This window comes from Protopterus annectens, chromosome 3.part0, assembly GCF_019279795.1.
Source record: "Protopterus annectens isolate FY-2018-M chromosome 3.part0, PAN1.0, whole genome shotgun sequence".
Classification (NCBI taxonomy): domain Eukaryota; kingdom Metazoa; phylum Chordata; order Ceratodontiformes; family Protopteridae; genus Protopterus; species Protopterus annectens.
The window spans coordinates 162,681,603-162,700,250 of NC_056731.1; the positions used below are offsets into that span (position 1 = coordinate 162,681,603).

General features: G+C 37.1%; 1 protein-coding gene across 1 annotated transcript in view; it reads right to left on the bottom strand.

Moving 5' to 3' along the window:
- The window catches only part of LOC122796791 (dynein axonemal heavy chain 5-like), a 2,204,633-nt gene that overhangs the window by 1,623,443 nt on the left and 562,542 nt on the right, over window positions 1-18,648 (bottom strand). The window contains exon 20 of the mRNA XM_044065521.1: window positions 9,521-9,728. Coding sequence (XP_043921456.1) covers window positions 9,521-9,728 — 208 coding nt within the window. The remainder of the gene's footprint in view (window positions 1-9,520; window positions 9,729-18,648) is intronic.

Sequence of the window (18,648 nt, forward strand, 5' to 3'; positions counted from 1 at the left end):
TGTCCCTCTGAGAAAACATTTCTAGTGTCGTATCTGTTCTCTTCTTTTGAACTAATCCCCACTCGTGTAATGAAAATAACTGAAATGAAAGCTTCTGTCTTAATTTCAAAGTTTTTTACAATGTGCCTGCAGTACAGGGATCTTCACCAGCATTTTCCCAGCCATTCCCCGTCTTCTCCTCTTTTCTTTCAATTTTTACCATGCCACTTTCATGGTAGGTCGTTGTCTCCTCTTCATTTATCTAATGCCACTTTCATGGTAGGCCGTTGTCTCCTCTTCATTTATCTAATGCCACTTTCATGGTAGGTCGTTGTCTCCTCTTCATTTATCTAATGCCACTTTCATGGTAGGTCGTTGTCTCCTCTTCATTTATCTAATGCCACTTTCATGGTAGGCCGTTGTCTCCTCTTCATTTATCTAATGCCACTTTCATGGTAGGCCGTTGTCTCCTCTTCATTTATCTAATGCCACTTTCATGGTTGTCTCTTCATTTATCTAATGCCACTTTCATGGTAGGTCGTTGTCTCCTCTTCATTTATCTAATGCCACTTTCATGGTAGGTCGTTGTCTCCTCTTCATTTATCTAATGCCACTTTCATGGTAGGCCGTTGTCTCCTCTTCATTTATCTAATGCCACTTTCATGGTAGGCCGTTGTCTCCTCTTCATTTATCTAATGCCACTTTCATGGTAGGTCGTTGTCTCCTCTTCATTTATCTAAACCCTGTCTGCCTTTCCAGTCTGCAACCATTATACAGTTCATTTTACTTTGATGATGGTTTCATTTTTTTTTTCCTCGAGTCTCCTTCGGTATAATTTGTGAAATCACAGGTTATATAGCCTGATACCTTACTCCCAATGAATGGGACTAGTTCACAGGTTTTACAGCCTCATTTACTTCACCTTTCCTTTCTTTACCATTTAATCCTACTTCCACTATTTCCTTCTCACTTAACCTCTCCGTGCTTTTATATATATATATATATATATATATATATATATATATATATATATTATTTTAACACTGTACATATTGCCCTTATCTTATCTCAATGTATTATTTTAACACTTTTATTGAATTATCACTTGAGACATAGGCAAACATATTTATATAAAAGGAAGCAAACCATGTTACCATGTTTACAGTTCAGACATTATACATCACATACATTCTTTTACACAATTACTATCAATCCAACATTACATAAATTGCTCAATTTCTGCCTACCCTTAAACCTCACTCCTTCAAAATGTTATTCTGCAAGTATTTTTCCCACAATGTCCATTTCATTCTATGTAATTTGCTCCTACCCATTTCTAAAGATCATACTTCCAGTTCTTTTATCCTTATTGCAATATTCAGCACTTCCAATGCAGTTAGTTTAGACTTTGATTTCCATTTTCTAGCTAATAACATTTTGGCAGCCACCAGAATTAAATTTAATAAGACCTTAATATATCTAGGCAATTCAGATCCTGTATCCCAGCTGAAAAAAAATCATTTCCTTAGTTACACCCATTTGCTCACCCAAAATTTCTGACAGTGTACTCTATAGATATTTTTTTAAATCTGTCACCTCATTACAATCCCAAAACTTATGTTTCCAGTTATTTATTTCTTCCCGATCACAACTCCAGCATTTGACATCTAACTGAGGAAAAATTCTTTGGAGTCTGTTTGGGATAAAAAAAAAATACCTATGCAAATACTTACAAGCAAAAATCCTAAATCTTCTACATTTTATTGCATGTTTGGGAGCCATACATATGTCCTCCCATTGTTTCTTTGTGAATGGAAGGATGAAAAAATATAATATGTGTAATCAATGTGCTAATATTATGGAGTGTGACAAAATTAAATTGGGTGGTTTGGGTATTAACATATCTGGTATTTTTAATTGTAACACTAAGGGGATTATACATGCAGCAAAGGGTTTTGTCTGATCTTCCTATTATATAGGAAAAAGAGAATGGAAAATTAAGCAATGTATTTATGAACATCTCTACGAGATTAGTAAAAAGGAAAACAAGCACTTTATAAGCTTACAGAAAAGCACCAAGACCATACATTTGGTTTTATAGTATTAAACCAAGAAAAAAGTGGATGCTAGGGGTGGTCCATGGAAGACCTAGCTTGCAAATAGAAAATACTGGTGTAAAACGTTCCTAAATGCTTCAGTAAAACCAGGTCTGAATGAGACCATCTCTATATCCAGTGTTTTAAAGTTATATAATAGATAAGTATATAATGCCAATTTATATTAGTCGAATGGTTTTAAAAGGATTCTGTATTTTTAAATGTTCTTAAATGGTGTTAGTTATAATGAAGTGTTAATAGGGTTAATTACCATTAATTGTTAAGTAAGAGTGTATATTAACTGTGTTAGTTGTGTTGTACTTTGTCTGATGAAGGCTGGTGGTTCATCCAAAAGCGCTTACCTACAATAAAATTTGGGACCTGACTTGGAGCTGTTGGCTTTTTATTTTATTCTTGGTATAGGGGTTTGACAGAGACATGAGGGTAAGGTGGTAGTGAAATTTCAGTAATAAAAATAAATGATGCAAGGCACGTGATTTGTTAATCTATAGTGGCACACTGAGCATATTAGAAATAAGTTAAATCTGGTTTAATTATATATATATATATATATATATATATATATATATATATATATATATATATAATATGTATTATCACAGTGTGAAAATATGGATCTGAGATATGTTTGAAGATAAATCTTATCTATCTTATGTACAGAAAAATCACAGTGTGCCTAAAGATATGACATCTGAAAAGTCAAGTTACATGATAAGTCTCTGTGAGTGTGGTATATATGTGTAAATGTATATATATATATATATATATATATATATATATATATATATATATATATATATATATATATATATATATATATATATATATATATATATATATATATATATTTATATATATGTGTGTTTGTGTGTGTGTCTGTGTGATCTGAGTGGTCAGTGTTATGTGCGTCAGGTGCAGGTAGGAGATTGTTAGATGTTTTGGGAGGGAGGGAGTGATCAGGTGCATGAAATGTGTATCTGCTGGTAGAGGTTTAGGTGTGTGTTCGATAATGGTAGTGTGAATGTGTGTCCATGGAGGGGGATGCAGCAAGGCTTGCCCCCCCTGCACTGGGTGTTGGTCTTGCCCCAAGTAAGAAGTGTTATTGTGTGCTTGCATGTTTTAGGTTTATATGGTGTGTGGGCGGGGGGGGGGGGGTTGGGGGGCACACATGCTCCATTGTGTTCGATGAAGGCTGCTGTCACTATGCTGACTAGTCAAGGAATGTGATATGTTGATGCATTTTCAACTAGCCAGTCCTCAACTAGTCTGGCGTCAACATTTTTGATAAGTCTATAAAATAAATCTCGAAACAGTTGTGAATACCATCACTGAAAAGAGGTAGTCCTTGATCATATGATTAAATTTAGTTTTCTTTGTTTTATAGCTAGTCAATTACTACACTGGTGCAATGTACAAAAGTAATATATAGCTATAATAAATACAGAGAAACTGGAATTAATGAGCACTTCCCATGGCTCCCCACCTGATTTTTTTTCCCCAAGACCATTCCGTCAGATAGCCAGTTAATGTCTTCTGCAAAACAGCAGTGCTTTAGTACCTAATGCATTAAAGACCACTTTGCTGAAATCAGCTGGATACATAAACATCATTATTCAAGATCTCATTTGAATTTTAAATAACAAGGCCAGTTCTGGTGAGAATTATGTCGGCGGTGTAGAGAATCACGTTTACATTTCAGGTATACAGAAGTAGCTGAGTGAAAAAAATGCAGCCGAGTGTTCCCAACATGGGTCTCCGGAACTCCAATACCTAATCTAGCAAACATTGATACTACACAGGCAAAAATATGGGCCATTGAATAACCTGCAGGAGGTCAAGGATGTTGTCAGCTGTGCAATAGTTACATATCAGGCTAAAAGCAGGAGTGATGTGCAAACACTTCAGAACCTTTTTCAAAGGACCATGTTATATGTTTCCCTCATCTCTGTTTTCATACATAAAATTTAATCTACAAAACAACTGCTACACTCCTAGACAAAGATATGTTTGAGAAATTCTGCCTTCTTTGTGGAAAGCCACTAAACTTGTTGAAGTTATCTGTATGCATATATCTGAAAAGGTATAAACAGCAGACAGTTCCTCACATAAAGTAAATAAAAGCAGTGAGATGGCATTCACAGTTACAACTTCAGTGACTCAGAGCAGACTGAACAATGCAACTGTACTTGTTGTATTCGACTCTAAATATTGCTGCTCCTGAGCATATATGTTATACCTTGTTAAAAGATTGTGTAGCCGAATGTTATAATAGTGACAATACCATGCTAAGAAACAGTAAACAATGTAAAATTCAAAGACAAATGTTTTGCTTTGTAAAGCAGCATATTTAAATATTTTGATGTGATTTAAATAAACTAATTGTTAATTTAAAATATATCGCATAGCTAGCTACTCATTAGAATTTTCTGAGTACTACCAAAGAGGACATAGGAACAATATATAATGGATAGTGTGAAGGTAAGCGATCCAAGGGGACTGTAAAACACTGTCCACTGTGCCTCTGTACCCTTTTCAAAGAAGCTTAACATGTTCAGGAGAAAAGACTTGCCCTTAACAAACCAAACTGGCTGGGGTCAAGTTCAGTTAAATTGCCTGTGTCTGCATAATGACTTGTGCTATGACACATTCCATGCCTTTGCATATAAGGCCGATGAGGCAAACTCATGGTGGTGTGTGGTGCTTGGTGTGATGTTGTGGAGGCATAATGCTTCCTGATAGTAGGCTGACACAAGAGATTTGCCTCCATGTTTTTTAAACATTTACATCTCTCATGGGTTGTGTATCAATTGACAGAAGCAATCAGTAGTCAGTAGTGTTGCTGCACTGCCTTAGACCACCTAATGTGGTCAGACAGGGCACAGGTGGGTTAAGAAGAGACTACTGAGCCATGTTGTCAGAGGGTGGAGGACTGGTAGTAATCTAATGATGGAGGGAGATGACTATAGCAGAATTTAGAGATTTATGAATTAAGTCTTTATGGTAATACTCTGAAGTTAGTTTAAATGGTAGTTAATCTATCACTACTTAAGTGAAAAGACAGAATTAGGCTAGACTGTACAAAGTCATGATCATTTCACACAACTATATTACAGGCTTAAAACTTGTACTACTGTGCAGGTCACCTGCACACACTCCAGAACAGTCACTAGGCACTGAACATTACAGCTTTAGTTTAAACTATAGAATGAATGCTAAATGCTGACACTGAACTACTAATACTATACAGCAAAATTTTAGGGTCATTGATGCTGGATACCAAATTGCTACGGTTATTTATCACAGAGCAATCACCAATGCTTGGGATAGAACTGCTGACTTGATACAGCTAATGTGTCGAGTCACAGGTGTTTGCACAGCTTGGGATACTTGTGCAGAAAGATGCAGCGAGATACTTTTGCACCCGGTGTCATTTCCTGATTTTGCACCCCCACCCCAAAAAAGAAGCTCTTCCCTGAACTTGCCCAACAAAAAAAAGCTAATTTCTTTTTTAAACAGTAGCAAACTGTGAGGAGTTGCTAGAGTTTATACCAGACATTGATCTCAGTTTTGACCACAAATACAGTACTAGCATTTATTTTGAAATGCCAGTATGCACTGAGGAGTGATCAGGATTGGACAAACATGCCCCCTAACACTTTGCATGCAGTCATCGAAGAGCAAATATATTGAACCTCTCTTCATCGAACACTAAACATCGAATGTTCAGTTCAGCGAATGTTCACTCATTGAATATTTTACCCAGGGAAAAGAGAAAGTGGACCAACATGCATACCGAAACACACAACACATTATATCAAACCCACCCAGGTGGGGACCTACACCCCACTCACACTCCCTACTTATATAAACCAACTCAGAGATTGTACTTCTGTGGGGAAAAGGGCACATTTCCTACAGATGGCCAACTAACTGCATTCCCTGGGTAAAATATTTGATGATTGAATATTCACTGAATTGAATGTTCGATGTTTAATGTTCAATGAAGAGAGGTTCACTGCATTTGTTATTCAATGACTGAACACAGATATGCACTGAACAGAACACTAGCAAACCCACTGGAGCAATTTCCTGACAATGTTACTCAAACAATACAGCCAGTTAAAAGGCAATATACTGTACACTAATAGGATTACAACCAATTTTAAGTTTGACCCAATGCTTGGTTGCAAACACAGTAACAGCAGGAGAGACATAATGCTGTAAACGCAGCAAGACGTACGTGAAGAATTACCATGGTTTGTCAAGAGTGAATAGTGGTGGTTTGCCCACTGTCTGCTACCAGGAATCTTATAGTGCTAGTCTCACCAAAGCTAAACACAGTTAGGAAACAGAGGTGAAGGATATCAGAAGCCATCAGTAGAATGTTTTGTCTTCATATTTCAGTTTGATATTTAAACAATATGATTTTATTGATTTCTTTGTATGTGGTTTTAAGTCTCAGCAGATAATGTAGAAATGTCAAACAACCAGAAAACAAAAATTTTTGTCCCCTTGTACAAGGGAGAAGGAGCAGAAAAAATCTGGAAACTACAAGCCTGTTAGCTTTTAATGGTAGCAGGGAAAGTCATAGACAGAATCTTGAGGAAAATGCTGATAGAACTTCTAGAGGGCAGCAATCTCTAAGACAGCAACCAACGATGATCCATGGCAAGAAAGAGCTGTCAGTCAAATCTGGATTTATGACTGGGTTATAGGTGAATTTGATGGGGTCGGAGTGACTAGTATATGAAGCCTGCTTGGATTTGGCAAGGTCCATGGTTTCATCCCACAGAGGATAATGACAGGAAAACTGGTGATGGTGTAAAGGTGAGGAACAAGATTGAAGAACTGAATAGTAGGAGTTGTAGTTAGAGGGACAGTGTCAGGAATAAAGAAAGAAAGTTTTTAGTGGTGTGTCACAGGAATGCCACAGGAGTCTGTCCTGCTAATGCTCTTTTGTGTGTGTTTGCTTCAGACATATCTCAGGGATAAGAGAACAAGGTCAGCTTCATTACTGATAACACAAAGATGGATGCAGCAGGTCTGGAAGCTATTAAGAGTCCTAGTGAATAATTCGGGAAGGCAGAACAAGTGGGCAAAAAGGTGGCAGTCAAGGTTCAGTGCAAACAAATGTAAAGTACTGTATTTAAACCACAACAAGATTGGCTTAAGTTCAGTGGAAGGAGTGAAATTGATTACAAAAGGTCTCAAAAAACATCAGGGAATGTTGATCATACCTGGACTATACCATTGGGTGCACAATAATTGGCAGTAGCAACAGCAAACATAATGCTAGGGTGTAGCCTAAAAGAACAGATTTTGTAAGTAAAATGGTAATGGGCCCACACTACCATGTCCTTGGTCAGACCACAACTTTAGTACTGCATGCAGTTCTGGAAGCTATGCAAAGAAAATGACTTCTGGCAGTTAGAAAGAATCCAGAGAAAAGCTCCATAAGATGGAAGAGGGATGAACAAATGTGGCCAGGAACTAGAGGAGTTAGAGCTCTTCAACCCTGTAATAGAATGAGATAGAAAAACATGACAGGGGGTGCAAAAGATCAAAACAGGGAAATTACATAGGATTATTCTAAACAGGAAGGACTGAGGTGCAAGGAGGAGACACAGGCAGCAAATCATAGGAACTAACTACTCCCATCTTTGAAAGTATTTTTTCACAGAGAGGGTTGTGGATCCATGTAATGAATTGTTGGAAATTGGTGGTGGATAGTGAAATCACACAGGCATTAAGAGTGCATGGGACAGGTTGAAAAGGTGTAATGGAGAAGGTAGATATGGAGAGAAGGGCAAACTAGATGTGCCTATTGTCCTCTTCTGCTATTAAGCAAGTATAATGTAATGCAACTTTAAACATTTGTTTATGGGCTGTGTGGGCACCTTCTCCAGCTTCAAGGAACACATAAATGATCTGAGCACTGCATTTATAGGTGAACTGAGCACTGCATTTATAGGTGGCTCTGTTGAACAAATGTATATTACATGGCCTTTTTTACTTATAATGAAAATGATGCCCAGGAGATTTGGAATATAAATCTGCAGTGGTGTGTGCACACTGGTTTTTTAAACTCTTGATTTCTTAAGGGAGCTGTATAAAGAAGGACCTAAAGGCTACGACATCTAAAGAGTGACACCTCAAGAGGTTCATGGTATGGTACCTGCTGCACTGCTGCACTATACAGTCTGCATGAGGTGTTACCAAAAGATTGTGAGATGGATTTAACACATGCTCTTCTGGTACAAGTGAAACATTCACTAAGCAGACAACAATCCTACCTGACATCGGCCCCGTCAGTTCTCTTACTTCTATTACCTTTACTTATTAAAGCATTTCTTGTATTCTACTGGAAAGGGAAAAGTCTATGTAATGTGTTTTAATGTCCAGTCAATTAAATGACATCATCTAGGAGAGAAATAATTCTCATCACTCATATCATACTGTTTCTCATCTTCTCAATTGCTTGTCCATCTGTCTATCTGTCTCTTTCTATTTTTACTCATAGTCAAATATTTTTATGCTTATCAATTATAGAAAACAAAACTCACTCAACAAAGGGACTGGCACATGGCTATCTAGCTGCTGCACTGCATCTTTCAAACCTTGTGCTCTCCTTATTGGCTGTTCCTGTTGGTACTTATAGCTCCGCCCTTCTCATCATCCCACCCTTCATTAAAACTAACCTGACAATGCTTTGTTCCTTTTTACCAGACATGGGTCACGAATTGCACTTCAGGCAGTGGATGACTGAAGGATTATATGGGCATTTCGCTCATAGGAAAGCCTGTGAAGATATAACTAAAATAGCATTACTACTAACAAGAGTTGTCCTAAACTTTACACCTCTTATGTTTAAAGGGAGACAGTACAGAATGATGTCAGATGACCTAGCAGATACTTCTCTGTGTCCACACCTGTGTATGTTGGTTTGAATAAGGCCCTCTCTAGTACGAGCCACTCGTGGTACAACATGACAACCTTTCATCAGTTTCTCGGCCCCCCACACACCCCCAAAGGAAAGCTGTCTTACCATTGCTCACACCGTCTCCCCCCCCCCAACAACCATGGTCATTTTTCTACATCAGAGGCATTAGCACTGCAGATGGTTTGCCTGCTTTTCCTCCACTGAGCCATTGGGCATATGACATATTTTTGTCGATTTTTTCAATAGTTTTTTCCAAAACATTTAATGTTTCATTGGAGTACACCTCCTTCACATTGCTTTCCTAGATATTGTCATAACAAACATCTGTTGTACTAACTCATTTAAGCATTATTTTCCCACCTTTCAGCCTATAATCTGAATCCAGATCTATATCATGCAGACTTGCTAGACCTTTAATAACAGAGGCAGACATCTTGTAAAACTTGAAAAGTAACATTATATTGTTAACCCTACAAATACGTACATAGCCAAATTTTTAGCAGCAGTAGAAACAACATTCTCCACCATCTCCAAAAAACTCTGCACTTTGAGAGGTTCCTCTTCAGGTAGCTCTACAAGGGGTGTAAGAGACATATTCTGAAGAACAGTTTCAATCCGACACTCCAGTGTGTCTGATGCTTCTTTGACCAGTTGCTGGAGATCTCTGACTGTAGTGTATACACTTTCTACAACTGTATCAATAAAAAAACAGCTGTGTTAGACACTTGTACACAAATTATCTATCATAATATTCTTTCACATATCACATTCATAGAAAGTGCAGTTCAAATATAAAGGCCTCAGAATTCATTATTTGAATCTCTCCCAACTACCATCATATCAGTAATCTAAACCATTTGTATTGCACTGGTAAACTGATAAAAAAGGACAGTAAGGAAGTGTTTGTGTTGGCAGATAACATTGGGAATGGTGGTATAAGCAAATAATATTAGTATACAGGCCTGTCAATGCTGACACATTTAGCCTGTGTGAATCAACAGTAATCCACTTTCAAGAACAATTTATAGACTATGGGATCTTGAAGATGAATTTGTGTCAACATATTTCTGATTTTAATCCATTACAATGTAGAACTCTGTCCCAGAGACATGGCATAGAGCAGAGTATTAATAGCCCTGTCTCTTTCTTCCTCACTAGGGCAACAAAACAAGTCTTTTCTGAATAAAAAAGCATATAGCATAAGCATTACTGCAGTATAGTGACAACCCAGATCCATAAGCTCTGATTGTCAATCAGAGATAAGTGGGTGTCTCAGGCATGAATGACAGGGATATGAAAACTCTGTCTGGCACAGTAAGTAAGGGGGGTTCCTAAGATAAGAAATTTTTACTCATTACAGAAGTAATTCATTTGGTTATCATTTGTAGCTGACATAAGAAACAGTGTATTAAATTGTTTAGGAAATAGGAAAGAAAATATCAGAGTGACACTGAAAAAATGGTCTGACATTTATTTATTTGTTTGTTTGTTAATCAGCTAAATAAAATAGCCCCTTTCCAGCAATAATATAGGCCTTGGACACTTACAGAATTAATAATACAACACAAGTCAGAAACTGAGTGCAGAGTAGGATAGTCTGGTTGTATACCTCATGTCAAATGTAGAGTTCCCTTGTTTACACACCACATCTTTAAAGACCATGTGGACAAGGCCAAACCATTGTAAAACGATTGAAAAAAACTTCTAACTCTTCTCTGTGGGAGGCAAGCCTCATATTTCCTCTCTAGTAATATCTATTGTCATTACATTTCAAGGTAAGATTTGCAGTGACCTCAGAAGAAACAAATTCTTAGTAGTTTGGTCTCATTCAATTAGTCTTTTCAGAACTGGTCCATAACCAAGCAACTATATCTCCTTTATGTCACTCATATAATGCTGACATAACAAATTACCTGAATTTAAAATGTGTTTAACATAAAAATATTTAGGATTCAGTTAAGAAACAACTATACTTTTGATTATATTACATCACACAAAGACCAATAACGATAAAATCTTCAGGATCAATAAGTTTATATGTAAGACTTTAGGGAGTTTCTAGTAAACCAAAACAAATGGAATTTTATTTTATTTTTTAAAAAAAAAGAATCATCTTTATTAAATTATCATTTATGACACAGCAATCATACAGCTTCAGGGGAAGAGAAGTTTAGTGTGCATATGCCAAGCCTGGCTGTACTGTGAGTAGCACAGCAGGTTGTATACTTGCTTTTGATGCAGAAGGCTGTGGGTTATACTCCCACAATATATAGATGGATTGCTGATACTGTACTGTGTTGTACTTTAAAGGGGTGGATGCTGCAGTCCTGAGAATGTCCTCCTTTGGAGGAGATACCTAGTAACTATGAACCTGTCATTAGTCTGCCATCCACTCCCTATTGTAATATTACTAGCTTACCATTTTTAATCTAACATAGGCAATTTATTCTTCAAGGGCAATAGGCACTTTATTTACAGATGAAACAATGATATGTAAAGTTGTTTGCTAGCAGCAACTTCTTCATTCGAAACAGATCTCTTTAATGTGGAATTATTTAGATGACTTTTACTTCTACAGAGATTGTGCATATTTACTGATATTGGTGGATTGTAATGACAGACGTTTAAGTACACTTTTTATGATGGAAATATTCTGAATTGGGCAGATTTGTCCTTATTGGTTCATACATTTTGTTTCATTGCTTACTGGAAAAATGTTCCAAATGATAAATTTAAAACATGCTGTAACAAGTGTGCTGTATTATACAAGGAATATAATTTAATACAATCAGGAAGGTGAATCAAAGAGCACATGTATGTTTGCATGGTGCTAAACATGTGCAAGGGGCCTACGATTTGAAAACAGCCCAAAGGTAATCTTTATCCACCACTGGCCAGATGCATTTTCTTAGAATGTGGGTTTCAGTTCTGTTTCAATGAATGTGAGTTTCAAAGGCAGAGACGTTTTAATGCTAAGTCTGTTTTCATTGTGAAACTGTATTGCTTTGTTTAGCAGATGTCTATCAGTGTTTGTGCTATAAAATTTAAAATAAAAGTTTCAAATGAAATGCAAATAATCACTGTAGAAGTAAAGCATAAAGCAGTCTGCACATTACAGTGTTTATGGTACATGGTGAAAAATAGCCAAGTAATGGGACACTGGAATAGCTGCAGGGGGGAGGGCTGTGAATGGGGGAGTCCCATTTGACCATGATTTTGTGAGGGGGGGTGACAAACTCAAAGACAGCCCCAGGCGGCACAAACACTAACTATGCCACTAAAGTTGATCAATGATATTCCAGAGTTTATAACATCTGTCTTTGGTTTTCACTTATTACAGAGTTTGTTTCTGCTAAGCCATGAGTAGCTTGATTCTTTAACTCTCTTTTAGTCAAAAAAGTGTGTTCTGAATAATGTTAATTTCTCATTAAAATATAGAGAATATTGAAGCTACTGCCCCATATTGCAATAGACATATTCATTCAATAAGCTCTAGTTGAGAGGGTAGCATCTACTCTATACTACTTGGAGAGACTAATGTAAATTGGATAATAAATGGGTTTTAATTCTTCTGAAAGAACAGACAGTGTCACATGAGCAATGTCACCAAGCATATTAGACATGACAGAAATTCTGTGATGATGACAGTAATTGATGATTACTATTCAGAATATTTTTTTTTCAAATTTTCTAAAAGAAATATGTCTCTGTATGTTGCTACAAGTACCTACTGTAACCATAATGTGCTTTAACCATTTATATATAAGAAAATTTTGGGTCTATATTATCTAATGGAAAAGTGAATTCTGCGAACTGCATCTATATCGAAAATGCAGTTCAGCGAACAGATAATAGAGAGATCACAGTACAGTGAAGATCAGAAAATTTGCCCTTTCCTCACTGTAGTGTGATCTTGGAGTTGGTATATATAATTAGCAGGGGTGTCAGGGGTGCAGCCCCCCGCACAAGACTGAATGTAATGAACTGCATTTTCTATGTAGATGCAGTTCGCAGAATTCACTTTTCGATAAGATAATATAGACCCGAAATTTTCTTCCCATCTGCTAATCCTAGTAACAAAACATAAATAAGCAAATAAACAAATAAATAGCAGTGCATTCCAAGTAAAAAGAACCAAATAACTTGTCACATTGTGGTGATACCGAATGCATTTATTTAAAAATCAACAAGCTAGGATACTGCCCACCATTAAGAAGAAAGCTGCCATTGAAGGAACAAGAATTGCTTAGCCTCCTACCTTTCTGCATTCACTCAGAGACCGGCATCATGGGTATATTTTTCTTCTACATTTTCTTCAGACTGTGGTATTCTACAAAGCTCCAAACTTTGTCCCTTACTATGAACTAAATGTGTTGCCTTTGGGAGATGTTAGTCAATCAAGGGGATTGTAATGTCATTGCTATGCTGACATCACACAGCTGTTATTCTCATTCCCACAGGAATTACTGCCTCCTTAAGCCACCTTACTACCCACTTGGAATGTATCCGTGCTTGGATTGTTAATTTCCAAGATAGCAAAAATCATAATTCATGTCCAGTTTGTCTCCGAATTTTATTTACAGAACAGGCAACCTTCTGCTCATATCGAGTGTACGATATGGTAGTGCTCACTCATGGCAAGGTGACAGTAAAAAATCAGATTTTATCTGTTGAGACATCCTGTTTTTTCCATCTTAGGACCATTATCCTTATCAAACACCTTTTTCTAATATTCATCCCTTTTACCTAATGTGGTGTGTATGCCTTTTTCTCTTGGTTGGATTACTGGAGTAGCCTTTACCTGTAGAGTCCAGATATGACATTTTATCAACTACACCTAGAACAAAAATCTGCAGCCAATATGTTTATTAAGGTGTATAGGTATCATCACATTATGCCAGTTCTGTAGGAAATACACTGGCTACCCATATGACACCATGTTATATGTAGCATTCCTATTTTGGTATGTCTTCCCTTATGTGGTCTAGGTCCCCTTCACCTGTGAGATCTCTTGCCCTGATAATAACTGAGTCAGTCTCCTCAGTAGGCCTCCCAGAGGAATCTAACAGTTCCTCAGACATATTTTGAGTCTTCTGGGATCTGAGTTTTTGTTTATAAGGGTCTTTGGCTCTGACCTGGTTTGATACATTGGATGGTTTTATGAATTCTATGAAAACTCATTTATTTGACCTCACATTTAATTAATCATTCTCTGATCTGTCTTTGTGCTGATGGTATTTTTCTGATTTAATTGGTCAGTTATTCATTTTTTTCTTTAAATATCATTTCTTTTTACTCCCAAGTTTACATTAATTTATTCTTCTATCTAACCTTATAAGTTTGCTTTACATACATAATGTTTTATGCTTTATGGTGCTTGAATACAGGCACTTTTAAGACATTTTAATCTGAATTTGAATTATGCCTAAGCCAAGTTATGTGTCTTCTATCAAATGGCTACTAACATGTTCTGTCTTACATGTAAGAATTCTAAGATTATGCAAACAACACGAGTCTGTGATTTTCCTGGGTCATTTCATTAGTTCTTTTTTGTCTGTGCCTGCCAACTATTTGAGCATCCTTGTCACATTCGAATTTTCCCAATAAGTCTTCATCCAGACAGCCATTACAGTTTTGTCTTTACTCCCTAACATTCTTTGATTGCCCTGTAGCAACCTAATCCAAACTGTCCCAAAATCCCTCGCTCTGTGACACGTGAACGTTAATTCATAAACCTAATCTAGCTGTAGCCCTCAATGTTTGCTTGCAGGTTATATACAACACCTGTCCACTGCAGAGTGTCATCACTTGCACAGGATAGGCAACTTAGGTTTGGCCATTGACTCCCAGCCTCCCAGCTTCTCTAGTCCTCAAGTTGCTTATCAATACTAGATTGTGTGAGTTACAATCAGGGCTTCATCCTTCTCTGGAATTTTCTGTTAGTTGCAGACTTTAGAAATAATGTGGTAAAACAGAGGAGGGGGTAGTTCACAAATATGTCACTCACAAGTAAGTCTCAAATCTTTAACTTCAGGTCTCAATTCAAGTCTAACATGGGTACTGAATCAAATCAAGTCAAGTCACAGTGAAGGGCTGATAACCAGTAAAAATTATTTTCTACAGATAATTAGGAATATGTAATTCAAAATTTTAGGCATTATTCTCACAAGTCTGTTTCTCAGATGTTCTTGTATTATACACACTAGGAAATAATTTATCAGTTAGCTGCTCTGAGTCATTAAAGCCAATGCTTTTGACAACAAAATAACAGCTCACACAAAATGTTTTGACAAAAATGTATTTATAGATAATATTACACACAATTAATTTCAAAAAGTGATTCAACATCCAACTCTGAACAGTTAGTACAATGTTAATGACAGCTGATCTTACTTTGAAAGATTTGTGAAAAGATGTTAACTAAAATTATTCTAATGAATGCATTGTGTACTTTGATCATCATTTGCTGATTTTTAGAAGTTTTATATCTACCTGGAAATTGTTGCATGTACAAAAAGGTAAGTTGTGCAAGACTTTGCCAGTCAGGTCTGATTGGTGGGGCTGCATTTCCACTTCTCTACAATTTGAACACTCTCAGTGAGGCTGGATGATGCTGGCACCTGCTTGTGTTCTCATTGCTACTTTGAACATGGAGGGAAGACGGATTCAAGCTGCTCACCTACATTCTCCAGCAGTCATGCCTGGCTATTGAAGGCCTTCTCTCACATAATCCATCCACATTTTGACCATCTTTGTCTCTTCTTGGCTTTTTCCAGTCTCTTTCACATCTGCTTTATCAAATTGTTTTCTGCCTTCTTGCACATTTGATGTATCCACTTTAATCTGTTCTCATTGACCATCTCTGCAACTTGGTCAGCTTTGCCTTCCACAATAATGCCCTTATTTCTTCATATGTCCCACAGTGGTCATCTCATTGCCTATGTTTGTTACCTTATTTCCACCACCTCAAGCTTCCTCAGCTGCCTTTCCATCACTGTCCAGTTTCCTGTGCCATACAGAAGCTCTGGTCATACCACTGCTATGTAGGTCTTAGTTTTTGGCTTCTTTGGCATTCTTCTGTCACTCACTACCTTGGTCCTTTGTGATAGTTGACTGCAGTACCTCTCATTCTAGCTTTGACCTCCACAGTTAACCCATTCCACTGTTTCCATTTTGCCCATATTTTCAGCTTCTTCTGACCTCCCCAATCTGCTACCTTGACCCCAGTGCTCTGTTCTTAGTTTCTACCCACTTGCCTTCAGTTCCACATCCCAGTCCCCTTACCATTTGATGAAGTGCCTGTTCAGACTCCACCTGTACTGCCACAGTGTTGCACTACAAATACACTAAAAACAATACACTTAAAAACAGTTAATAAGACTGTGTGTGAGGTGTAATTTAGAAAAATATTTTTTGCTTTTACCAATAAATACCCTTCACACATGCAGTCAGTCAATTAAAATATCATGTCAGCTACAGGAAGCCATATAAAGGATACAGAACAACAGCTTTCAGATACAAAGGGTCAAAGAAAGATAAGTGTACTCCAGCACACTATTGTTTAGACATTCTTAACATTGAGAAACATCTGTCAGAATCATTTGTAGAGAAATCCTTGAAGACCGTGTCTCAGACTTTGCAAGTTCTGAACTTCCTGATACTGTTTTTGTAAATGATGATAGAGTGAGAGCAGAACGAAGGACTGTAGCACTTATTGACACAAGCTTCTCACCCTGTGTCAGATTTGTGGGTCCTCCAAACAGTGCCATCATTTTGACAACCTCCTTAATTTGACTTCATTTTTTCACAGTGAATCTAGCCTTCTTGTGCTGGCTAACTTCAAGAGAGTCACACAGTATCTGGTAGTCACAAATGGGCAAACCTTTAAGATGTCTTAAAGTTGAATTGCATGGAGTCGTGATAATAATAGCTGTGATTCCACATTGCCAAACTCCTTCTGAAGCTCTCCCTTGGGAAAGGTACGTGTATGGAGCAATCATCTTATTCAAGGTGCTGTAGAAAAACTAAAGTAACCTCTTGTCTTTCTCCTTCAAAGAGCTACAGTGTATGTGCAAAGCATTGCATTCTGGGGATGGGGAGGGTTCTTCCTCTCAGATTCCTGTCCTAATTCTTTTGCTCTTCTACTGACAGTTTTTTTCCAAATGGCAGCATCATTATTAAAGCGATTATCTTCATCATCCTCCTTATTAGGGCCCGTTGTACCTGGGAAGTACATGGCGAATATCTTCTTTGTGTTGGCAGTATTGTCACAGATAACATTTTTCTCTTCATCTGACATTGATCATACATATTCATATGTTTCATAAATTCTTTCTCCAAATTGTGATCCTTGAACAGACTATGTGCAAGTTAGACATATTTCAGAAGAACATCTTACATTTCATTGTACTTCCAAAGGGCTGTGACTCCAAGATAAACTTGCTTTCTCCTATCTGCCCAGATACCCACAGTGATTGACACATCTTCTGCATCTGCCAACATCATCTTCAGTACTTTGTCAACCTTTACAATGATGGCTGCCTGTCCTACAAGTGAGGAATCGCTGTCTGCAGCTGACAAGAAATGGAGGATGTGCTTGTTAATAGTGAAGGACAGTGACATTACAATTTATAATCAAATCATATAGCATAGTATCAGTGAAAGCCTTTTTTTTTTAGGTTGTCTTGCTGTATATAATAGTGCAGTTCTGGAATGAATATATTTAAGAACGGTAGGTTCTTAGGCTCACTGGCAAGGACAGTTTTAGCTTGGAGATATTCCACACCAAAAACACAAAAGAAAACTAAGTTAGACCTTCACAACTTTAAACTCTTGAGAAATAAAAGGTACATTAAATAATTTAATGTTTGAAATAAAGAAAAACTAGTAAACAAATATTTCATTAAATCGTGAATTAATACTAGAAACCTCATTTCCAACAATAATAGATACTGATTGTAGATGTTGACCCATTTCAATACTAACTGTGACTTAGAGAAACAAAATTGATGGGCTTTATTTTTACCCTCCTCCTTTTAACTGCAAAAAAAGCAGGTGATGACTGATACCAACTGTGAATCCCTGTTTCTCTCCTCTGGAACACAGTTAAGAGTATTTACATATTTTGTGTTTTTCCAGGCAATTAGATACCGATACTGAAACTAATTTATTTATTTTTTTTGGATATGTGTGATAGTTGGAAGTGAAGGCAATAAATTATAATTATTTATGAGGAGCAGACTAGGGTGTAGGCTGAGTTAAGGAATGTAGACATTGTTTCAGATATTTCATTCTGGAATTATGTAGCTGTGACTGCTGATGTGAAAACATTTTGCATTTCCTGTGTTTTACATGTTTTGTAAGATATCATTGTCAAAAGTTACTAATGAGCCCAGTGTGTTCAACGTTAACAGCACAGCACAGCACTGATAAGTTGGCTGCTGGAGAAAAGGACCTAAAGGCACATTTATTCATGGCCAACATACAGCAGATAAGGGCTAGCAAGGTACCAGCATAGCAGCCACCAAATAACCTCTGCTTTCTTATGCATCTACTTAAAAGGAGCAGGAAAAATCCAGACTGAGCCTGAGATTGTTCCTTTTGTTTTCTTTT